Raw genomic sequence first — 25,259 nt, 5'->3', positions numbered from 1 at the left:
AGTACATCACCCTTAAGGGCTTGCCTCTCTATCACCCATTTAAATGATCCACAGGCCCGATCTGTTGCTCTACACTCGCGCAGCGGTCGGGGAAACCTCCCCGGGAAGTTGCCTTTCAAAACGTTTTTTTCCTCAGTTTTCAATATTAGCATTGTTTTTAAATCAATGCAAGGAAGACGCTTCTCAAAATACTTTTAACTTTACATCCTCTTGACGATCCAGTCTCAGCCCATTATCAGTCAGTCCATGCAAATTTTAAAAACAGCCGGAAGCCTGCACTATAGGCCTACCCACAAATCTTAAGATTGATTCCCCCCTACAAGCCTTTTTCCAGGGGCTAACTGCGTGTTACTTGAATCTGAGCTCACGGCGCGTGTCGTTTGCTCCCTGGTACAGATACGAGTTTTTGGAGTTGAATTTATTTGTAATGGACAGGTACCTACAAGTGCGGTTTTATCAAAGGAAAGTTTGTAAAATTCATTCGAATCCAATGAAAACAGGAATAATAACAGGCATTTTACTTTGATAGGAGAAAATCGTTTTGTTCAGTGGAGCCTAGAACACTTAATTTAACGACGAATCGAACTTAATACGGATAAGCTAAATTTTACACAGAGAAAATACGTTGACTAAACACCTTTATTTTATATTTTAGCCGCAGAAAGGCACATCCAACAGAACAAATGTTCCTCAGAGAATTAATGCCACATTCGATGTAGAGATGTTAAAACGAGTATTCAATTAACAGTTCAGTCTAATTACTCGCCAGTACCTTTGGGACTACAGCCATAACGCAAATGTTGTTCTCTAAGGACTTAGTTGAGAAACTTGCGTGAAATCTGCGTGGGCGATTTTTGCTTCAATGTTGCAATGACAGTATGTAGCCACATGGTGGTACCCTTGACAAAAAAAAGAATAACGTTGATCATGGGTTTCCTCCCAATTAGAGGGAAAACGCCTAATCCACACAAGATGTTATACCCTAAATAAGACTGTTAGCAGAGGACTAGGGCGAAGCAAGTAGACTATGTAAAAATATGTATCTTGTTCAAGACCAGTGATGCTTACATGGGTACAGATGTTTTGTAAACTATTGTTGTAACAAAACAGGAGAACTAGCAATATTAATAGCATTCGAGATTGTTATATTGTCTGTTCTTAGAATATGTCATATTTAATGCAAACAACAACAAAAAGTCAAACTCAAGTAAACGACGTTCACATATGCGAATGGCAACTCTCACTGCGCTCGGTCCTGGTAATTTAACAACAAAATATGCACTGCGCAGACTCATTCTGTACGATCGTTCGGGGGCATTTGTGGGAAGGGCACGGGGCGGTCCTTCAAAAAGAAATGTAGTGTTCATACAAGCAAAGCGTAAGAGGCAGCGACTTTCTGCACATCCTGATCGTTGCCATACACAAGGACCGCAAAGCAAGGTAGCTACCTTACTTCAATCTTAGAAATATGTAAAAAAAAATATCGAAACTGCTTTTTATGGCTAATAAATATTTAACTATATGTATTTATAACCTAAGGGTTTCTTTTTCTATGAGCCTTTAACGTTTGGTCTTGATCTTTACATATTGGTCAGTGTATCATCTGATATCTTTGTCAAGGAATAACGGATACAGTTTTGCAAACTTGTAACGACGTGCATATGTGTCTTGATTATGTGGTTCCGTAACGTGCCATCGTGCATTACAGTTTCAACGCACGTTTTTGTCACTCTCTCTGTCCCTGCTAATGGAATGCAAATGTTGAAGCGTGTTCATATATCTTTTTTTTCGTTCATTTAGCGGAAATCAGTAAATGCAGTCCTTTGTGGTCTGGTGTATTTTACATGTGTTCTTCGCAGTGATAGTCCGATTATGGAACGATTTCGTAATCTAAATCGTATCTTTCCAGATAGGGTAGGCTGCTTCCACGGTTTTGAGTGCAGCCAGTTGTAATTCTATGAATATGGAAACTTATGTCGGAAGTTTCGTGCGCTAGGCGGAGTGTCTGTCCTGAAACAGGGAGTGTACGGTTGCTTCAGTGCCCTGACATATTGGATCCCTCTATCGTGTGCGGTCATAAACAACATAAAAAACAGTCTTATCTACTCCGTGCAGGCTGGCAGTAGTCCGCACGAAGCCAGCTATCGACACCAGCACTTCTACACTCCAGCGAAAGGACACGGGACCCTTTAAACACAGTGGGTGCAATCAGGGGAAATCACTCAGTGAAACCTGACACGAAAATTACTGCACACGCTTTTAGCGCACGCCAGTGCTTTGTTAAACTGCTCTGGTTCCTGAGTACGTAGGAAAGATAAAATCAAGCGAGCAAGAAACAAAACGAGCACGACTGGATTTCAAACAATGAGAAAATTATGGCCTAACACATAATAATTTACTCTGGATAGCCTCTAAGCATGGCCACAACAACGTAGCCTACATGCCCTGTGCATTACCTAATTAACTCGTATAGTCAGAGGTCTTCCAATTCAGTTTACAACTACTGTAAGCAGACCCTTTTAAGGTGTCACGGCTGGGGGCTGTTGCACAGTGTGCTTCGAAGTTTAGATTAATGGTTTGAAAATGAATGTTCAAGGATGACCACCAGATGCCCAGCAGATACTGTGTGTGTATGTGTAAGTGTGTTTGAGTGTTTGAGAGAGAGAGAGAGAGAGAGAAAGAGAGAGAATGTGTGTACTGTATATAGTATGTGCCTATGTATAGGCTTGAATATCATGGATTACACTGCAATTTGCCTGTCACTATTTTGAATGTTCATGATTATGAAATGAAATTATTTAAATTAGACTGCAGATGGCCTCAAATGTTGAGTGTTTAGAACAATTCATAAATTATGTACACTTTTTTTTTATCTCCACGTTTATGTTATGGCACTCCTTTGGGAATCGAATCCGTGCCCGTCTGGTTCAGTGCTCTAATCAGGAGTCGCCTTACTGACAGACTGGTGAGCTGAATCACACGTCTGAGTGGTGTGTGAAGAGCAGGGAGAGGAATTCCACTTTCATGTCACGCATCGATAAAGGCTAAGTCTCAATACGTGGGCGGTAGCCCCACTGTGTTTTATTTACTATTAGTGTAGCATATGCCCATATGATAAAGGCTTTTAAATTCACCATGTACACATAGGTGTGTCTTGGTTCTTCGAATGAAAAAATTTGCCTTTACATGGCACTGAATGTGTCCCACATAAGATCGCCCTGAGGTTTTTGAGAATTGACTGTCAATTGTACTCCCACTTCTGTAAGTTTTCACTGTTTTTGCTAAGCTTGGTGTCCGCTTCTGTTAGCGGTTGCATTTTGCTTTGAAGAATGGCCCTGACGTAACACAACAATACTTTGTGCTTTGATAATAATAGTCAAACTTTTGAGCCAACAATGGCATGGTGCGTCTGGAAGTGATGTCACAGAAGCATTAGTTACTGCTGGTAGTTTTGTGCTGCTGTTTAGCTCAGACTTGCTGCGTTAACCGCGGTGTGAGATCTGTGTTCACATCCACGGTGTGTGCATGCTCCCCTGTCTGCTGTCAGTGGCTGGTTCGCTCATCTGCAGCTTTGTCAGTTGGTGGGTGTAACCATAACACCCCAAGCAAGGCTGACACCGGCGTGCTTCAGATAATGCTGATATGACCACACTCTGCAGCTCTCCAGCTGTCTGCTGCAGTACGTAGCCGTTTTTCTGCGCAGGGACTCTGGCAGCGGATGCTTTGAACTTCCTCTTTGTGCCAGGCACAGGCAAATTATTTGTGTTTTTGCATTGCTGTCTCGTGAGAGGATCTGAATTCCATGATCCAATGCATGGCTTTAAATCTGAGTTCGGGAGAGGCGGCCAAATCCCGCCTGTTGCCCTTCTCTTCCTTTACGAGAAAAACAAAGTGCAGAGAGGTGTGCGATTCCATGAAACTCGTCAGTCGGTCGTTACGAAATCTCGAGCGTGTCGCCGTTGCTACATAGATATTAATAGCATTTCTTTAACCAGCTGAAATGGTGAGGGTGTCACCGCATGACCTCCCATCTACATCAGCTTGTGCTCCTCCTCTCCTTGCTGAAATGGATCGCAGCTCTTCTGTATTCACAACAGCACCAGTCATCACAGAGTTTTGTGATGGGTTGACACGTGCTTGGGTGTGGTCTTCTGATCTTATTAGATGTGCTTTTGCACCCCCTTTTTTTGCTAAGGAGCAAAATATAAAATGTGAAATATCTAATTTCAGCCGTGATTGCAGTGCGCCCACACACCTATCTCAGGCACACGATCATCATCCCCCCCCCCCCTGCAGGCGCGGTGTGTTTGTACTGTATTCGTTTTTATCTCTCAGTTCTGCCATGGAAAAGGGCCTTCCTGCGGGTCTGTTTGTGCCACGGTCTGTCAGTCTGCATCTGTCAGCCACCTGCACCGAGTCGGGGAAGTGCCTCATAGCCACACGTGAGAAACGCGAGATTATGAAATATTAATTTCATCTTTTTTAGACCCTTTGGCATGCTAGATGCCTCTGTCTGTGCATCTAGGTCTCGCTCCAGCCATAAACTGATATTGTTGTTTTTTCTTCAACAGCAAGGAAATACAGCTGTTGTCGTATTAAATATTTGATTGGCGGAAGGTAGCTCTTTCAATGGGAGACCCAGACTGAGGCCAGGAGCTGTCACACAGGGGAGGGAAAAAAAAGGAGAAGATTTTGTTGTTGTGAACAAGGCCCAGCTTGCATTTGGGAGGGGTGTGGCTCCAGCTGGGAAGCAGGGCTGTCAGACCTTGCTTTTTGAAACAAGCCAATCGAGAGCCTCCCTCAAGTGGAGAGTTAACACCTCCTGACGGAGGGAGGGGAGAAGCAGGAAGTAACTTGCTGTTGATTTGAGAGAGAGAGAGAGAGAGAGAGAGAGAGAGAGTGAGGGGAAAAAAGACAAAAATGGAAAAAAAAGGTTTAGGGAGAGAAGACAGGAGCAAGAGTCCAAAGAAATTGAGAGAGAGAGAAATAGGGAGAGAGAGAGCAAGAGAAACCATGAACTAGCACCATTCACAACACATATGAGTCACAAATGAAGACGGATAATATGCATATACTGTAACCCCGCTGATGGCAGCTATGGTTGCCACACCAGCATGGGGTTGTGTACACTTTTGGCCCCATTCCAGCCTGTTTCTGTGAGAAGTCTGAAGCTCCACACCCCGAATGTAATACCTTGCTCTCACCACCACACAGCCACCTTAAACTGGTTATCTCAAGACTGTGTTTGTGCTCAGTGGTCTCTGAACAAAAGTAATTGCTTATGGAAGATTAATATGCTAAGTGAATACCGTTTGCGGTTCCTGGAACTGCTGTATGCAACCTTGTTCACCCTCTTTAAAGAACAAACCTAACTCAGTCTGAAAGCCCTGGACCCAGTGAGTAATCCCTCTGTAATTTGCAGCAAGCATGTGTGCATGTTTTAGGATGAGCAATGACGGGGGGTGGGGTGGGGTGGGGGTAGGAGGGCCGAGAGGAGGGCCGAGAGAGGAGAAGAGATAGAATTTTAAAAAAGAAGAGTGGAAGTTTTCGCTGTAGTGGTGCGACTTGAGATTTAAGAGAGCACTTAGGATTTGGGAGGGAGCAAGAGAGAGGGAGAGAGAGACAGAAGGGGGCGGTGAGAGGAATTTGATGGGCTGAGAGTGCGTAAAGGTGCGTAGAGGGAGAGGGGGACGGGCGGAGAAGGTAAAAAACACTGACGGAAAGACGGAGAGGGTGGGGAGGGGGGCAGATTAGAGGGATATTGAGAGGAAGAAAATGAGAGAAGGAGAGAGGAGCAAAGAAAGAGTGTTCAGGACAGAGCTATGAAAAGAAAGCACAGCTGTCTGCTCAACCTCACATTTGTACAGAAGTTTAGACACGTCTGTGACTATAAGTCTGTTCATTCTCTCAGAGCTGTGAGCATCTTTGATTGTTGAAACGCACCAGGAAGGGGGCATTCTTTTTTATTCCAGTCTCCCAAGGGGGGCAGTTAAGCATTCTCAAAGGCAGCGGTAGTGTAGCACACATTGTAATTAGGCCTAATCATAACCTAATGATAATGATCTGTTTGTATGTGTGTTTGTGCCCCAGATCTGTCATTTTGCCTGTTTGTTGGCCGTTGTTAGGGCTAGGTGTGCATGAAGTTGTTTTCGTGTTGGTCGGGATTTGGATTGTCTCTGAAGGTGTTGGGGAGTATCAGTTTTCTCACCTACAAACTTTTATGGCTCCCATTACCGAGACACCAGCACCAAAAGGCATTTTTGTCTGGCTGTCTTTTCAACAAAAAGTAATCAGTCAGTTTGGTCTCAGCTAGCAGAACAATGGATCCTGGTAACGCTTTCACAAATTACAGCTTACTGTCTCACGCTTGGTTTTTATAATATTATAATACTCACACTTAATTCTTATGTAATTTTAGCTAAATGGAAAACATATTATGTCACTCAATGGTTCAGTGATGGGCTCATTTTAAGTGGCCCAAACATGTTGTGTGCTGAAATGCATGTATGTCATACTATTTCTCTTGATATACTCTCGATAAAAATATCAATAGATTTTGTCCTGGCTCTCTCTCCTTCAGGGTCTGCTGGACAAGCTGAGTTTCTGATTGGCCTCAGCCCTGCTTCTGCAGACTGGTGATTGGTCTAAACCCCCTGCCTCAGCAGCTTCAGCAGACCCCAGCTCTGTGAACGGCCGGCCTCTCTCTCTAACTCCTCTCTGATTGGCTCCTCGCGGCCCATATCCACTTGCCATTGGTTGCCGGGCAGAAGAGAGGGGGAGATGGAGCCTGTCTATGCTTCGGGGATGGCCGCCAAGCTGCGGAGCCAGTGGGACCGCAGCGAGGGTCTGGGTCAGAACCACAACGCCATCAAGTTCCTGGGCCAGGACTTTGAGTCTCTGAGAGCCCGCTGCTTGCAGAGCCGGTGCCTGTTTGAGGACAGCACCTTCCCTGCGCAGGCTTCGTCGCTGGGCTACCGGGAGCTGGGGCCACACTCCTCCAAAACCACGGGAGTCCGCTGGATGCGCCCCACGGTGAGTGGCCCTACACCCCCAGCGCCCCCCCCCCCCCTCCTTCACAGCGTTCATGCCACAGGCCTTGTGTTAGCCTCTGGGTGTTCATACCGGGGGGGAGTGTGGTGTAGTGGTAAGGCTTGATTCCCCACCAAAGCACTGCTGGTTTATCCTTGGGCAAGGTACTTAACCCAGAATTGCCTCAGTAAATATCCAGCTGTATAAATGGCTGATACAGTATGTAAAAAAACTGGAGCGTGCATAAGTTGCCCTGGATAAGAGCATCTGCTAAATGACAGTAATGTAATGAAGTATTTAACATCAGTTTTTGGCACAGAGATGGTAGATCTGAGCTTTCTGCATCAGGTTGACAGGTGTAAGACTGAGCCAATGCCCAGCTGGAAGGTGTGGCATTGTCTGTTGACCATTATGTACATGGCTAATAGTCTGATTGATGGTATAATAGAAATAATAATAATAATAATAATTAACATTATTTGATATGATTCTTTTTGGAAGCATCAGCACTTGATTTTATGTCCAGGACAAGTGTCCCTTCTGGGGCCATAAAGTTTATTTTATTGATCTGTCTTCAGTCTGTCGCTGTCTGTGCTGTCACATGAGGTCTTCGGACAGCCCTCACAGACCTGACTCCTCGGTTCATTCATTCAGCATTCAGAGATGGCCAAAAGTTCGTTCAGATTTCCCTGAATCATTTATGGCTCTCTATCCCAAAATAAAGAAATAGGTTTATATAACAAACACAGAGTGAAACACTCTTCCACAGTGCTCTTACAAAGAAGTCTGAACACGTTGGGGTGCTTTGAGGTTTCTAAGAGCTTGTACACTAAAGGAGAATAGGTATACACTGTGAATGCTGTGGAAGGAAATGAGAACTTGTGGATCAGATTAAAGTTAAAAATTCATACCTGAAACGAAAAATTAAGCACCCTCATTTTGCAGGGCAGGGTGTTTGGGAAAGGCTTGGCACTGCTTTGCGGAGAGGCTGTCTGGACATGCAGTGTATAGGTAGACTTTAGTTCCCCAACCCCCCTCTCTGGAATATCACTTCATGTCCGGCAGAGAGTCCATTCTTAATGGGATTAATGACATTTGCCTGTTAATAATATAAATGTTGTCATAATTACAATATAAAGTTAGCCCCTCTCCCACCCTCTCTGTCCTTAGAATTATAAAAATATTGGGTCATATCATGAATAATCCTCCTTCCAAACACGTTGTCTGGAGCTGCATCTTTTTTGTCCTTTTACAGGATGGGTTGTAAGTGTGTGTTTCTGTGGCTGTGTGTATATGTAGGAACTCACACCCCTCTCTGACCTGTGTGTATTTCCCCTCTCCAGGAGATTTGCTCCAACCCACAGTTCATCATGGACGGAGCCACTCGCACTGACATCTGCCAGGGAGCTCTGGGTAGGTTCATCTCAGGCTGTGCGACTCTCATCAGTGTCCCCCTGTGTTCTTGTGACCACTCGCACATGAGTTCCTGGAGCAGCCCGATCAGAGAATGAAGCCCCCAAATCTCACATTGTTTAAGGGAGCTTTTCATTTCTGCTAATCTGCAGATGAATTGCACTAAAGAGAGAGGGTGCTCTGAGAGCACTAAGAAAAAGAAGGAGGGGCCTAAAACTTTTCTTTAAATCTGTCAATAAAAAGCAGTTTTTATGATGTTGACTCTTGAGCTACAGATATGAACACAGCATCAAGAACAATAGCAGCCAGAACACTGATAAGAACATCACTGCTTGGCAGCTTTCTCTCATTAGCTCCAAAGTCCATGTGAACACATATTAGGAAAAGAAACAATGAGAGACAGACAGACAGATGGACAGAGAGTGTAGTATTAATGATTTATGTTTTAATGATCTTGATTACATTTAGCTCTAAACTCTTTGTATCATGTATCATTTATGGACTGCTCTCAGCTCTTAAACACTGCCCTGCCTTCCGCAACTTAGACTAGATAGACAGACTACACAGCAGGAAACATGACTATGACCGGGAGTGGCAGGGGAACCTCTATTACCCCAATAAAAATCAATAAATAAATGTGCTGGAATTGCCTGGGTTTGTCCAGCGCTTTCAGAACTGTGCCCTCATCCCTGTGCTACCCTGTCCTGCCTGTCCATCTGGGGGATAGTGGAGACCCTGACCACTGCATGGACATCTAGGTTTGGACCTCAGGTTTTTGGTCCTGTCACACCAAAGGCACACTGCTTACCTAATTTACCTGCCCTGCTCCAAGAGGGACCTGGCTGCAAAGGTATAGGTATAAATAAGTGCATATGGCACAGGTAGTGCAGAGTAGTGTTTGATCACTTCATGACAATGAAGGCTGTAGATTTGAATCCCAGATGGAATTGAGCTGTTTCACTCTTGATGAAGGTACTTAAATCTTTCAAGCTTCCTCAGTAAATGTCCAGCTGCATAACATTACATTACATTATTATCATTTAGCAGACACTCTTATCCAGAGCGACTTACACAGATTACAGTCTTTTTAAAATGCTATCCATTTATACAGCTGGATATTTACTGAGGCAATTGTGGGGTAAGTACCTTGCCCGTGGGTACAGCAGCAGTGGCCCAACGAACTTTCCAGTTGCAATGCTGTTTTTTACCATTATGCCACACTTCCGCCCTAAAAGTTACAACTGCGTTGGCCGGGAATCGAACCCGGGTCAACTGCTTGGAAGGCAGCTATGCTAACCACTATACCACCAACGCTATACATCAGGGAGAGAAAGAGTGCCATGTAGGTTGCAGTGTCTAAAGCATGTCAGCCGAGCAGGTGTGATGTGACACCGTGATGCAGTGTGTGAACGTGTGTGTGTGGACGGCCAGGACAGCAGGACATGGCAGGTGACTCTGTGTTTGTCTGTGACAGGTGACTCTGTGTTCCTCTGTGGCAGGTGACTCTGTGTTCCTCTGTGGCAGGTGACTCTGTGTTTCTCTGTGACAGGTGACTCTGTGTTTCTCTGTGACAGGTGACTCTGTGTTCCTCTGTGGCAGGTGACTCTGTGTTTCTCTGTGACAGGTGACTCTGTGTTCCTCTGTGGCAGGTGACTCTGTGTTTCTCTGTGACAGGTGACTCTGTGTTCCTCTGTGGCAGGTGACTCTGTGTTTCTCTGTGACAGGTGACTCTGTGTTCCTCTGTGACAGGTGACTGCTGGCTGCTGGCGGCCATCGCGTCTCTGACCTTGAATGACACTCTGCTGCATCGCGTGGTTCCTCACGGACAGAGCTTCTGCAGCCAATACGCTGGCATCTTCCACTTCCAGGTACCGCCCACCCCCATAACCCCGCCCCCCACCACACAACCAAGGGGTCAGTCTGCCTTCATCCCCTTATCCCCTGCCATTACCCCCATCCCAATCCCCTAACCCCGCCTGCCACATACCCAAGGGGTTGATCGGCCCTTTCCTCTGTACCCCACAATTAACCCCATCCCATTCACCCAACCCCTTCCACCCCACATTCAAGAGGTTGATCTGCCTTTACCCCTGTACCCCACCTCCTCTCCTGCACCGCCGTGTCTGTGTCAGGCTCCGAAAGAGAACACACTCCCGGCCTCACGTGTTATCTCAAACTATAGCTCGCCCGTGAAAACTCATTCATGAAAGTCCTTCATACGTGGTGCTTGTACAACTGAACCGTGTAGAGGACTCGGTTTTTGGGTGGGGCCGTGGGTTTGCCTGCTGGGCTGCTGACTGTATTCTTATCTCGATTTGGTAAAAATCAGGAAGTGAGAAGACAGAAATCACCCTGAGCCAGGCGATTGCACTGAATGAAACAAGCTGAACGGAGATAGCAGAGGCGGTGTGGAAGACACCTTGGTTACAGTGGAATGTGACTGTATTTCTTCCAGACAAACTTTATTGTGGTGTGGAAGGGATCTTATCTGCAACCTCCCTGCATACCTGCTCCGCCTCTTTGCCCTCCTACAATACTGCCCCCGTGTTTGTTCTAAGCTTTACCCTGAGGCCTGTCTGGTGCAGGGGCATTCACCTGGGCTGGCTGTTTTTACAGCAAACACAAATGTATTGTCTGCCTGTTGTCACCACACAGTGAGTGCAGGGTAGTGCCATGCACCGTTTCACTTGAATGTCTCTCTCTCTCTCTTTCTCTGCCTCTCTCTCTCGCTCTCTCTCTCTTTCCCATAATACCATTGACCTGTGAGTGTTTCTGCCACAAATCCCTTCATCCCAACACTTCACCTCCCCCTAAACACCCCCCCCCCCCCCCCCCCCCCCCACACACACACACACACACACACACACACACACACACACACACAAACACACACACACGCTGCTATATTTACAAGCGGTGTGAACAGCTGATGCCACATGCTAACATCCTGCACAGGGACCCTCCGCTCAGAGTCTCCCATGGAATGCTCCGTGTTCAGTCAGCTGTCCAGAGTAATTAGCCCAGCTGAGTGCTAATGGAGAGCTGGGAAGGGGTGGGGTGGAGGGAGAGCGTGAAGCTGGCCAACCGAAAACAGCGTCGTGAGAGGCCAGGAGCAGGCAGACAGAGAGGAGCGTGCACCAGCACACAGGGGATGTGACACACCTCACAACAGCGCGTTCCTCTATGCTATTTTGAGAATGCTGCTCCTTATCAATTGGCCGAATTACAGCATTTCCAAAAACTAGTTACGTGCCACCGCCTTCAGCTGTTTTCTCTTTGGTGTGGGTAAGATGGGACACTGAAAAGGGGACTTTAAAATGACCTGTGGTCATTTTTTTTAAACCCCGGCAAATCAAGTTTGCTAATGAAAAGACAGAAACACATTCAGAAACACAGCAGAAGGTGGACTTCTCTGTGTGTTTGTGTGTCACTGGGGAAGTATGGGGGGGGAAAAGCAACAGATGGACAGATTATCACCTCAGTCATGTGACCACCTGAGCCGTGTGATGGCGGTAGCAGCGTGGAGCAATAGTTAAGAAACCGGACTACCAGCAAACTGCAGGTTTGAGTCTCAGGTGAGATGTTGAGTGAATGATAGTGTAGCAAGGTGCACAGCCTTTATTTCTCAGTGAATATCTGTTGCCCTGTATGGACAGGTAATGTTCCCTTCGGTGTGGCCATCTTCTAGAAGCAAATGAAGAGTGAATACTTTATTAATAGCACCATTATGGTCAGGATGTGCGTGTCACCTGCAACTGCAGGACCATGAACTGAACAAACTGTATTTTGGCAGTGTGCAGGATGGCAGTGTAGCATAGTGGTTAAGGATGCTTTCACTGCACACTGCATTGCACTGTTTTTCTGGCTGATGTGCAGCGTTGGTGGTATAGTGGTTAGCATAGCTGCCTTCCAAGCAGTTGACCCGGGTTCGATTCCCGGCCAACGCAGTTGAGACTTTTAGGGTGGCAGTGTAGGATAATTGTTAAAAACAGGGTTGTAACCGAAAAGTTGCTGGTTTAATTCCCCGTGGGGGCACTGCTGCTGTACCCATGGGCAAGGTACTTACCCTACAATTGCCTCAGTAAATATTCAGCTGTATAATTGGATAGCATTTAAAAAAAACTGTAATCTGTGTAAGCCGCTCTGGATAAGAGTGTCTGCTAAATGACAATAATGTAATGTAATGTTATGCAGCTGGACATTTACTGAGGAAGCTTGAAAAATGTAAGTACCTTGGTCAAGAGTGAAACAGCTGCACTCCATCTGGGATTCAAACCTCCGTTGTCATGAAGTGATCAAACACTACTCTGCACCTCCTGTGCCGTATGCACTTATTTATCCCTATACCTTTGCAGCCAGTTCCCTCTTGGAGCAGGGCAGGTAAATTAGGTAAGCAATGTGCCTTTGATGTGACAGGTCATGTGTTGTGGCGAAAACCTGAGGTCCAAACCTGGCTGGCCATCACACTGCACCCTATATAGCATTGTTTCTCTCCCTGGTGTGCAGCGTTGGTGGTATAGTGGTTAGCATAGCTGCCTTCCAAGCAGTTGACCCGGGTTCGATTCCCAGCCAACGCAGTTGTGACTTTTAGGGTGGCAGTGCAGGATAAATGTCAAAAACAGGGTTGTAACCGAAAAGTTGCTGGTTCAATTCCCCGTGGGGGCACTGCTGCTGTACCGACGGGCAAGGTACTTAGCCCACAATTGCCTCAGTAAAAAAACTGTCACTGATGTAAGTTGCTTTGGATAAGAGCATCTGCCAAATGTCAACAATGTAAAAAAAGTGTTGTGTTTTTCTGTGGCTTAAAAGATACCTCCTGTTGTATTCAGTTGGTCTTAAACTGCTAGAAATGCATTGGTATGTAGATTAGTTTGGATTTTATTTCATTTTGTTTCACATTTTATTCTGTTGTTCAAGAGCACTGTGGCCTAGTCAGGGCTCCCACCTACTCTAAATGTGCAAAGCTTGCAGGGATATAGCAGCATACTTTTTTTTTTTTTCTCCCTGGGTGTGGCGTATGACTGCGCCCTTGGGCACATCGTGTGGATCAGTCCCAGCTCAGCTTTCTGCACATACAGGTTAGGATCAGGATCGGGACGGCTGATTCTGGATCAGTGCTTTCAGGCCCTGTCTGGATGGGCAAAGCTATGGGTACAGTTCTCATGGGGTCTCCCTGCTAAGGGAGGGTGGAGCTGGATTCTGATTGGCTATGGAATAACTTCACAGCCTGTCGTCTGACGTTGACTGAGTGGGAGGATCATGTGGTGACGTCATTCCCCTGGTGTAACTGGGAAGGACCCAGGTGTTGAACCTGAGGGAGCTAAAGGTATTCTGTGTTTGGCAAAGGTAACACGGGTGTGGGTTTGGTCTTTGATAAGACCCAGAGTGACACCTCAGGCATCCCGGAGTGACTCATGTCTCTTTCCAGGAGAAGACAAGCATACAAAACTGGATCGTTTCAGGACAGAGGCTGTTGTCAGAGCTTTATGCTGTGAAGTATTTAGGGCAAAGTCAAGAACTGGCCTCTTCTGTGCAAGACTTATTTACACATAGTACCTCACGCTAAACTGCTGTGTCGACTTCTGACTTCTTTGGCAAGACCGCAGGCCAACACGGCTCACAACACGGTTTTCTCAGAATCGACCTATGCCGGTATCTGTAGGCGGCTACAAAGCCTCCAAAACAAAGACTTAAGGTGCGCAGGTGTCCAGCTGCAGCTGCTTTTGGCTGGATCCGTGCAGCTCTCCTGACTGCTGCTGTCGGGCGCTGGGAGTGGACCTGAGAGCGGCTGTGAGAACGTGGCTGTGCGCTTGGGTTTCGGCTCGCTGTCTGACTGAGAGGGGTGGGCAGGAGGTCCCAGCGGTGCGGTTGCTGTTGTGTTGTTTGTGGCGGAGAGGGAAAAGCAGAGAGTTTTGTTTCCTGGTGTTTCCCGGCGATCAGCACAGCACCGCAGGGGTTTCGCACGATTAAAACCATACATCTCACGCCCCGCGCTTGCAGTGAGCACCATAATCCAGGACTCGCCCCTCCCCCGCACGTGTGTGCTGCAGTGAGCAAGCTCCTGGCTAACTGGAGCGTGCTGCATCCTTTTTGCCGTCATTTTTTACCTTTTTAATGCTTCCCGAAATACAGTTTTTCTTGGAATTGGGAGAATTGAGACTCCTGATTCCTGCCTCTAAAATGAACTGGTGGGTGTGCTGACACAGTTCATTTGTTCACTTTCTACTTGTTACAAGACAAAATGAAAATATGGTTTAATTCCCCTAAATATGAATGTATTCAGATTTGTTACATCAAATAATTACAGTTTGAAGAGTGTTCTGGGTTTAGGCCATTTTAACCTACTAAAATAAGTAAATCCTTTCTTACCAGTGAAATGGGACCACAGATGCAGGAGGATTCTATTATTAGTCATGTATCGGTTTTTATCTGACAGAAAGTAAATGATTGAACCTCACACCAATGCATTTTATTGCTTGACTGTGTGTGTGTGTGTGTGTGTGTGTGTAAGGGGGGGGTAAGCGTGCTTTTAACAATGGATTTCAAATATAATGAGAAATTAGACAACAAATGTCATTTATCATTATGGAGCAGTAACTATTTAAGTAATGTTGCTTGTTGCCTGACATTGCCTCTGTAACAGTTTTGCATTGGGAGGGACCAGTACAGGTCCTGGCATGGTTGCACAAAGCTTAGCCAATCGGATTTCCTCACTTAGCTCCCCCACTCTTTTTTCCCACGTTGACGTTTGGGTAGTTTCACTGTGAAGCCCGACTTCTGGTGGCCATTTACAGTAACTTTCCGTGCTAATTTCCCTGTGCTGCGCTGTTGTTCTGTGGCTGCCCCCTGGTGGCCATTTGTAATAGCTTTTTGCAATTGTGTGCTAATACCCTCCAGCTGTATTGTCACTGCCCTCTGGTGGCCATTTGCAGAAACTGTCGACGACTGTTGTCCTTTTGTTTTCCTGGCGCAGTTCTGGCAGTTCGGAGAGTGGGTGGAGGTGGTGATCGACGACAGGCTTCCAGTGAAGGACGGGAAGCTGCTGTTTGTGCACTCAGCGGAGGGTGGGGAGTTCTGGAGCGCCCTGCTGGAGAAAGCTTACGCAAAGTAAGGACATCAGGAGGGGGGTGGGACGTTCTCGGGATAGGTTTGGAAAATGTTTACGTCTCCTGCCGACGCTCTGTTTCTCTGGATTGCCTCTCATTGGCTTTTCTCTTAATTTTTGACTTAGCAGTTTTTTTTTTCACCATTTTGAAACAAGTTGTTATTGAAACAAACAAGAACTTTTGAAATTGTCCCTCGAAGTTATGAGAAGAAAATGCATTGCTGCAAAACTGAATACAGGTCTTATGTATGTCTCATATGTACCTGGTTTGGTGTGTATGTGTGTGTGCATACATGTGTGTTTGTATGTGTATGCATGCATGTGTGTGTGTGTGCTTTTCTGTGTGCGGTGTGAGTGTGTGTGCATGCATGGTGTGGGTGTGTGTGTGTAAGTGTGTGTGCATGCATGGTGTGTGAGTGTGTGTGCATGCATGTGTGTGTGTGTGCTTTTCTGTGTGCGGTGTGAGTGTGTGTGCATGCATGGTGTGGGTGTGTGTGTGTAAGTGTGTGTGCGTGTACATGCATTAGATCTCAGTGCTGGCTCTGCATTGCAGGCTGAATGGCTGCTATGAAGCTCTGTCAGGGGGCAGCACATCGGAGGGCTTTGAGGATTTCACAGGCGGGGTCACGGAGATGTACGAGCTGAGGAAGGCACCCGCTGACCTCTACAGCATCATGGGCCGAGCCGTGGAGAGGGGATCTCTGCTGGGCTGCTCCATAGACGTCAGTACTGACACACTGTAAACACCAGCACTGACACTCTGCTGTAAACATCAGCACTGACACTCTAAACACCAGCACTGACGCTCTGTAAACATCAGTACTGACAATCTGTAAACACTGACGCTGATATACATAGCTGTACTGTTCCTTAGAAGTCAGCACTGGCTGTGAATTGTTACTGCTTAGCTTTTATTGAGGGCAAATTCCACAGTTTACAGTTTTTAAATGGTATTCATTCACACAGTTGGGTATTTCACTGAGGCAATTCAGGTTAAGTATTTAAGATATCAGTTACTCACCTGAGAATTGAACCAGCAACCTTCAGGTCACACGTCCTGCTCTTTACCACTGCACCACACTACAAAGGGTGCAGGGGTATCAGGCTCCCGGACAGCTGTGCTCACCTGTGGAGAACTATGTTCACCTGGGTTTATAACTTCTTAATGAGCTCAATCAATAGCTATTGTCCTAATCATTAATTATATTAATGTTGTTATATGTAGATGTTGCATTACATTATCTTATGTTCACTACATTACATTACAAATGCATGTAATATAATGTAATGTAGATTTAATAGGTATATTCTGCACATAAAGAGTATTTTTCTTCACTGTGCAGGTGTTACTGTGGTCAGGGAGAATTGATTGAAACACACTCCCCACATACACTCAGCCCTCTGGGCTTTGAATGTGACTCTCTTGCACTAGTTGGATGATCCATAAGCATCATGCAGTATGTGTTTGTCCTGACAGCGATCTATACTGGCTGGTCAATATGCATTAGTACTGATATGGGTCAGTTCCTCCTGGGACAAACCTCCATCTGGGACTAGCATTTTGTAAACAAAAACATAAAATAAATACTCTGAGGATCTCTGTGGGAACAGACTTGATGAGTTGAGGTTTTCTTATTGAGGAAAGGACCATGCATCTGTGTTTGACCTGTGACCTAATCTGTGACCTCACCACCTGTCTGTGATTTCATTCTCCAGATCAGTGACAGCCGCGACATGGAAGCCGTAACATTTAAGAAACTGGTAAAGGGACACGCCTACTCAGTGACAGGGGTGCATGAGGTGAGCCAATGGCGTAGTAGCACAGTTTTTGATTGATGGCCTTCTTGTGCCCATAGGAATGACTCTCTTTCTCCCCCTGTGTCTCTCCCCCTCATTCTCTTTCCCCTTCTCTCCCTCTGTCTCTCTTTCACTATCTCTCTCTTTTTCTCTTTCCCCCTGTCTCCATCTCCCTCCCTTTCCCTCCCTTTCTCCCTCTCCCCCTCTCTCCCTCTGTCTGTCTTTCACTATCCCTCTCTCTCTACCTCTATCCCTCTTTCTCTTGCTCTCTCTCTCTCTCTCCCTCTCTCTTTCTCTCTCTGTTCCCCCCCCCCCCCCCCACCCGTGTCAGGTGGTGTACAGGGGTTTGCCCACCAAGCTGGTTCGAATGCGGAACCCGTGGGGAGAGATGGAGTGGACAGGCGCCTGGAGTGACAAGTTAGCAAGCGTTGATATTTCACTAGACTTATGCCCAGAAGGTTGCATGTTCAGATCCCAGCTGGGGCACTGCTGTTGCACCCCTGAGTGAAGGGCTTTACTCTGAATTGCTTTGGTAAATGCCCAGCTGTATAAATGAATAATAATGTAGGATATGTTAGGATAAGTCATGCTGAATGTACTCTACCCCCTCCCCGGTGTTTGTTGAATACAATTTCATATACAAGTGCTGTTCTGCTCTGGTTCTGTTCAGTTCAAGGGAGTGGGACAGTGTGGACCGGTCTGTTAGAGCCCAGCTGTATAACCGCAGTGAGGACGGAGAGTTCTGGTGAGTGCTTCGTATATGTGGATATGTGTGTGTGCTGTATGCAAATATATGTGTGTGTGTGTGATTGTCATATTGTACATTTTCACATATCTTTTTTTCCATCTGCTTCTTTCTTTCTCGCATTCCCCCCATTCTCTCTATTCCACTGATTTTATTATTATTATTATTATTATTGTAATAATAATAATAATCGTAGTAAGTATTTCTATACCATCTTTCTTACAATACAAGACAATGTGCTTTACCAAAAATGAGCAAATCAGCATTAAAATAGAGTGTGGAATTAATGTCTCTCTTTTATGTCCTTCTTTCCCCCTCTCTCTCTCCCCATTCCTTTCATCTCAGGATGTCCTTCAGTGACTTCCTGCGGGAGTTCAGCCGGCTGGAGATCTGTAACCTGACCCCGGACGCGCTGCAGGCCAGCCAGGTGAAGAAGTGGAGCACGGTGCTGTACCAGGGCGAGTGGAGGCGGGGCAGCACCGCCGGCGGCTGCAGGAACTACCCCGGTAGGCCAGGAGAGGGGCTGATGGGCGGGGCTGAGAGACAGGGGGAGGGGCTTACAGTGACTGATGGAATGGTAGGGAGAGTAACGCTAGAAGGAATGTATGTAAATATAGGAGGTGCAGAATCCTAAATTCACCTTTTATGTGAATGTTATAATACTTTGTTGCACTGTGATATTCACTACATTTGTCTGTCTCTGCCTGAGCTGTATATAATGGTACTGTAAGCTGACATATAGTGAGATACCAACTCCAAGCTGTTGTAACTGTATATTTCCTTAAACTCCCCAACTATATCTCAACATGCAGCTGCACTGGGCATTATGGGTACTTTAGCATACATTATCACATGTACATGTAAAATATTAACATCTGCAGTACAAACTGGTGTGCTTGTGTTTCCCCTTCCTCAGCAACATTCTGGATCAACCCGCAGTTTAAACTGGCCCTGCAGCACCCAGACGCGGCCGGCCATTCGGACTGCAGCTTCCTGGTGGCCCTGATGCAGAAGGATCGCCGTCGGAAACGCAAGGAGGGCCAGGACATGGAGACCATTGGATTCGCCATTTATGAGGCAAGGGGTGTGGCTTATCTGGGAGTGTGGGAGGAGTCTGGATTTACCTGAAAGAGGTGCTCATTGGCTGTCTGCTACCATATAGAAAGTGACCGGATTAAATTACATTTGTCAGCAGATAGGATCCAGGCAGAACAGAAATTCATCGGCTGACGCTGAACTGGAGATGTGTGCAGCAGCTGTGCTGTAGACTCACGCTGTACCTCCCTGTCTCTCTGTCTCTGTGCTCGGCAGGTTCCCTCTGAGGTAAGCTCTTCCCCAGCCTCGGGAAGCCCTTCTGCAGAGCACCTGCGTAAACACGCTACAGTGTACCACAGGAAGCCGCGAATTTCAGAACGATCGGGAAGATCCAGGAGTCAGATGGGAATCACTACCAGCATGGAGACGCAGATCTGAAAAATAAATACCCAGTAATATAACAGCTGAATATTAATATCTGCCATATGGCGGGTGTAAAGGCTATGGCGGAGACATAGGCTTCTTGATTGTGTGTGGATTCAGCTGCATCTTCTGAAACTTTCTGCCCTTCGCTATGGCCCACCAACAAACTCCCAATCAGCACTTGGCTTAATAACTTACATGCGTCTTATCTGAAGGGTATAAAGGTGCAGCACTTCCTTAACTCATCGGTAACTGACATGCCTACTTTGTGAGGCATATGGCAGGAAAGCTCAGCCGTGCTGTTTGGCTTGTGGTCTGTGGCGCACTGAAACTCACCCCCCTTTTTTTCCGCGCCTCTCCCCTCAGTACATGGGTAAGTCGGGCGTCCACCTGAAGCGGGACTTCTTCCTGACCCACGGTTCGAGCGCGCGCTCCGAGCTCTTCATCAACCTGCGGGAGGTGAGCTCGCGGTTCCACCTGCCCCCAGGGGAGTACATCATCGTCCCGTCCACCTTCGAGCCCCAGAAGGAGGCCGACTTCGTGCTGAGGGTTTTCTCCGAGAAGCCGGCCAACTCCGAGTGAGAGAGGGGACGGGGACAGGGAGGGAGGGGAGTGACAGTGAATGAGTAAAAGTATCAAAAACTATGAAGTAACACAAATGGAATTATGCAGTGATCAAATTGTGTTAAACAAATCAAAACTATCTTATGTTTTAGATTCTTCAATGTAGTCAAAAATTAAATTTTTAATTTTTAAAATTAAATTTTTTTTTGGAAAGAAAATCATACGTAGGCATCAATTTCACTATTTATATTTGTCTAAGGAAGACATTCCAAGCATTTTAGCACAATTCCAAAATGTCTTTGAATGCATGTTTCCCATTACCTTAATCAGGTGTGTCCAAACTTTTGACTGGTACCGTATGTACATAAATCACCCTTCAGAAGCGAGTTTGTGCTCACGGCCAATCATATTTCCCTGAAGAACAACAACAATAATGATCATCCTGCCTATTTTGGGAAGGATAAATTGGTTTATACCGCCAGTTCACTCCAGTTAAGGCATCTCAGGAATGTGAATTCCCAGCGGGCTTCCCTTTAGTACATGGCTGAAAGCGGTGGATGCTTAAAATGCGTAATCAGAGGGATGAGTGCCTCCTGTGTGGGTCAGGGGCAGTGTAAGAGAAACAGCAGGCAGAGAGAGACATACACGGCTGGACAGCGGAGGGCTGAGAAACAGGGACGAGCAGGGAGAATCCTAACCTGTGGTAGAGCTGGAGTAGTGTTATGGATACACCTGTGTTATTTTTTGTGCTGGAAGTGGCTCTGGACAAGAGTGTCTGCTAAATTAATGGAATGTAATGTAATGTAATGAGAAAGAGGCTGACCTTTGACCCGACCCCTTTTCTCTCTGTCAGGGAGCTGGATGATGATGTCAAGGCCGACCTGCCAGATGAGGTGAGGGGGTGAACGTGGGTGACTGAAGGCCTAACTGATCAATGAATCATCGGAATACAGGCTTATTCACTGACACACAGTCACATTAGAGATACACAGCCTCTCTAACTGGTTTTTCCTTCTGTCTCTGGTTCCCCTACAGCCCGTGTTGAATGAGAGCCAGATTGATGCTAGTTTCAAGAGTCTGTTCAGACAGCTGGCTGGGGCGGTAAGAGAAAAGAGGAAGTGGATGGTGAGAGGGAGGTGGCGGTGATGGGATTTGTAGTTCCCTCTGACCTAGTCTGTGTGTTCTTTCAGGACATGGAGATCAGTGCAACTGAACTGCAGACTATTCTCAACAGGATCATCAGCAAGCGTGAGTTTGATCCTCGGAGAAAAGCCGGTCTGATTTTGCCTGTCCTCTATCTGTCAGTCATCACAGACAGGGATTGTACACTGTCTGAGTGAAAGTCACACACACACACTCAGTCAGGAATATGTGTATTCTGTAGTACCCTGGGTTTTGCTCTTAGTGACTTATCAAGCCCAGTCATTATGCATTTTCTCTGTTACATTTCATGATCTGATTATCATTTAAGTTCATGCTTGTGTCCCATGCCGAACACTACACTGCAAAGCTTTTTGGGAAATGAACAGATTTAAATGTATGTAGCTGATTTTCTGCCTTGCCTAAGTAAGCCAGGGGAACCAGCGCTCAGATCAGTGCTCTTGGGATCGGGTTTGACACCTCTCCTGTAAGTGCAGAGCCAGGATGCAGACCTCCCCATGTGTCTCTCCTGTCCTGTCACAGATAAAGACCTGAAGACAGACGGCTTTGGAAAGGAGGCTTGTCGCAGTATGATCAACCTCATGGACGTATCCTTGTGTCGTCTCTGAGCTGTGCTCTGGTCTGTTTGCTCCATCTGACATGCTTTACATCCACCTATTTATATGGCTCTGCGTGCATGTGCAAGCTTTCTTTAATATGTGTGCATCTCCTTCTGTTTCTGTTTTTCTGCCTCAGTATACCTGTCTGTCTTCACATTGGGCCGTCTGTCTTTTTGCCTGTTTCTCTGTCTCAATTTGCCTGTTTCTGTGAGATTTGACGTGTTTCTGTCTGTCTGTCTTGTCTGTCTGTCTCTGTCTCTATTCCTGAGGTCACCTGTCTCTCTGCGCGCGTCAGCCTTTCCGTCTGTCCGAATCAGTCTGTCTGTCTGCCCACCCTTGCTGTTCTGTCTGTCCGTTGGTCTCCTTGACAACATGTTGCAGACTGACGGCAGTGGGAAGTTGGGGCTGACTGAGTTCCATGTGCTCTGGGAGAAAATTAAACGATACCTGGTAAGAGATGACACCGCTGACTTCTCTCTGTCTTTCCTCTGATGTCTCTCTCACTAATCTGAGCTGTCTCTTCTTAAAGCCATACAGGCCCGCTCTGCTGAGCAATTTCATTTTAAATCCATCCAGACTCACTTCACTGAACTGATTCATCTTAAGCCCATCTATGCTTACTATACTTAACATCTCTCCCTGCTTCTCCAGCTGCCTTGATGCATTTTGCTAAGTGTACTTTTGAGTGGTTATGTGGTTAACTGAATCCATGTTCTCTTGGCACACCCAACCCCACTCTTTTCCTCTCTATCTCTTGCTATTCTTCTCTCATTACTTGTCTCCCTCTCCCTTTCTCTCTCCTTCTCTCTTTCCCTCCGTCTCTCTCATTCCACCAGGTGGTGTTCAGGCAGTTTGATCTGGATAAGTCCGGCACCATGAACTCCTATGAGATGCGGATGGCCCTGGAATCAGCAGGTACCGGTTCCGATCCGAAACAACAGCCTGTCACTGAAGCACACTTCCTCAGACCATAAAAATCCTAATAGCCTGGGATGTGGAACTCTCAAGTGAAACAAGGACAGAGTTTGTGTCCCAGAGGGAGAAACACAAAAGCTAAAATCCCTGAGATGTAACACCACAGAAAACCTCTATGTTGAGTTTAGGAGGGCATTTTTCTGTGTACCTCGCTTTTCGTACTCAAGGGCTGTTAAGTCACATTACCTTATTGTCAGTTGTGTCTGCAACATCACACCTGGTGATTTTATTCCTGAAAATGTGGTTAGAAAATCTTAGTGAAGGCTGTAGGATCTCTGTGCAACACCCGCCTGGTTCTCCTGAGCCTTTGGTGGGCAAAGTGCCAGTTTCCCTCAGGGGAAATGACTGGCATTCCAGAGTCAGCACATTAAGAAGCTTAATCTTGCCTCTGGACACTGGTGGACTGTGGTTAACCTTACAGTGCAGCCGCTACGAATGTAACGACTTCAAATTTAACTATCAATGTGAACAGGTTGACTGGGATGAAAAAAACCCTCCTGAATTCAGACTTCAGAGATGGCTCATGAAACTCATGAATAGTTCACTCACTAGTTCACCAGTTGTGGGTAAAAAGCAGTTACATTAAATATATTACTTCTCTGCTCAGAAAGGTTACACATTCTATACCTGGTTCTGGTTAACCCAGGCAGCTGGAGTTCTAACTGCAGGGCAGAAACACCTTGCTGGAGAGGCACAGTGGCAGCATTGCATGCTGGGATCGTGATAAAACACACACGCTGTACAAATACACCGTCTCTGTCTGTCTGCATCACTCTTTTCCCGTTTCTGTTTGTCTGTCTGTCCGTCAGGGTTCAAGCTCACCAACCACCTGTTCCAGCTGATCATCCTCCGCTACACGGAACCTGACCTGTGCGTGGACTTTGACAACTTCGTCACCTGTCTGATCCGCCTGGAGACCATGTTCAGTGAGTCCTCGCGCCTCAGTCTATGCCTGTACAGCCGTGGCTGCCACCGGGCTCTCACTTCCAGAGCTGTGGTTACCACTCGATTCTGGCTTTCAGTCAGTCAGTAGCTGTGCGTTTCATCGTGTGAGGTTGTGTTTACTTAGTATTGATAAAGGATTAAGAGTAATCAATGTGTGCTCTCAGGATTACTAAATAATTCTGATTGGTCAACCCACGCTCATAGGACCACTGAATGATTGTGATTGGTCAACCCATGCTCGTAGGACCACCAAAGTAATTGTGATTGTGAAATCCATGGTCATGTGGCTACTAAATGATTGTGATTGGTTAACACTGAATGCTGAGGGGTCAATGGGTCTGGTTTCCCAAGTGATCCAAGTTCCCCAGACTGTGATATCCGTGACTCTGAACGCTTTGTCTGTTTGTCTTTGTGTCCATATGTCTGTCCTGATCATGCACTCCATTTCACAGAGACCTTTAACACAATCGACACAGACAAAGATGGAGTAATATCCCTCAACTTCATCCAGGTTAGTCATGATACCAATACTGATATTATTATTATTTTAAAACTTTAAAAAATTGCAGAGGAATTGCCTGTTTAAATTCACAGGCTTATAAAGACTCAGTTAAAAAAAAGGATGAAATATTGTTACTTTTTGTAATGTATTGGATATGGATATAGACAGAGAATTCTTCATATTCAGTATTCTGAAATCAGTAAAGAGACCACTCCACTCTCTGATCTATAATATTCCTGTGTCAAAATGCATAACTTCCATATGCAATCAGTCCTTTATGGATGACAGTTTTATTTGAGTTATCATATGATGTTTAGTGTCATTCTCATTGCATTGCTCTGACATGCAGCATACTGTTTCTCTGTCTCTATCACTGCAGTGGATCTCTATGACCATGTTTGCCTAACCAGGCCATGGGACGTATCATCACTAGCACGGCAACCTGCCTCCGTGCCTGGATCTCTTTCCACAAGTGCCTTCATCTTAACTTTTCTTCCTTGGGTGGATGGGCCCTGAGTGTTTTTTTTATACCTGTGCTGAGTTTACATGACCTGTCCTGGGACAGGTGTGCCAGAATGTTCTTACCGTCATGTAAAAGGGACACATTTGCCTGCTGCTTCTCTCTGAAGCCAAGGGGAAGAGCAGGAGCTGGAGTTTTGGTATTGCCTTGCAGTTTGATCAGCATAAGTTTTTGTTTATCCCTTGTGCCAAACTGATTACCGTTACCCATTAATTATTCTTTTTTTTTTTTTTTTTTTTTATTAAGGAGTCCTTCCTACAGGGAAATGCCACACCCGGGAGAGTATGTAAATGTAGTAATACAGATGCTGATTTAGCATTATCTTTCAACCAGAAGAGCCAGAGTGCCAGATTTGCTACAGTGATTAGCACCATGCTGATGATTTGGGTGCCATGTGGTTGCAGTCAGTGCAGAGTTCACTGGCTGGAGTCACTAAGACTAGCTAT

At 46.1% G+C, this 25,259-nt stretch overlaps 1 protein-coding gene and 3 non-coding genes across 4 annotated transcripts; 3 read left to right on the top strand and 1 right to left on the bottom strand.

The window, feature by feature from the left end:
* The first annotated feature begins 1,364 nt into the window (after positions 1 to 1,364).
* Positions 1,365 to 25,025, top strand: LOC118790782 (calpain-1 catalytic subunit-like). Its single transcript, XM_036547832.1, has 22 exons — positions 1,365 to 1,440; positions 6,581 to 7,032; positions 8,373 to 8,442; positions 10,192 to 10,310; positions 15,416 to 15,549; positions 16,101 to 16,269; positions 17,264 to 17,347; positions 17,676 to 17,761; positions 18,015 to 18,089; positions 18,435 to 18,595; positions 19,006 to 19,166; positions 19,401 to 19,412; positions 19,914 to 20,125; positions 20,965 to 21,004; positions 21,147 to 21,212; positions 21,302 to 21,359; positions 21,795 to 21,859; positions 22,253 to 22,321; positions 22,708 to 22,786; positions 23,656 to 23,772; positions 24,244 to 24,302; positions 24,673 to 25,025. The coding sequence occupies exons 2-22, from the start codon at positions 6,781 to 6,783 to the stop codon at positions 24,697 to 24,699; spliced, it is 2,115 nt and encodes a 704-aa protein (XP_036403725.1). The 5' UTR covers positions 1,365 to 1,440; positions 6,581 to 6,780; the 3' UTR covers positions 24,700 to 25,025.
* Positions 9,685 to 9,756, bottom strand: trnag-ucc. The gene has a single exon. It is a non-coding gene; the product is annotated as a tRNA-Gly (tRNA).
* On the top strand, positions 12,318 to 12,389 carry trnag-ucc. Its single transcript has one exon. It is a non-coding gene; the product is annotated as a tRNA-Gly (tRNA).
* trnag-ucc lies at positions 12,948 to 13,019 on the top strand. The gene has a single exon. It is a non-coding gene; the product is annotated as a tRNA-Gly (tRNA).
* Positions 25,026 to 25,259: the final 234 nt, after the last annotated feature.

This window comes from Megalops cyprinoides, chromosome 16, assembly GCF_013368585.1.
Source record: "Megalops cyprinoides isolate fMegCyp1 chromosome 16, fMegCyp1.pri, whole genome shotgun sequence".
NCBI classification, from domain to species: Eukaryota; Metazoa; Chordata; class Actinopteri; order Elopiformes; family Megalopidae; genus Megalops; species Megalops cyprinoides.
Note: the sequence above shows the minus strand (reverse complement) of the source record. Positions and strands in the feature narration are given on the sequence as shown.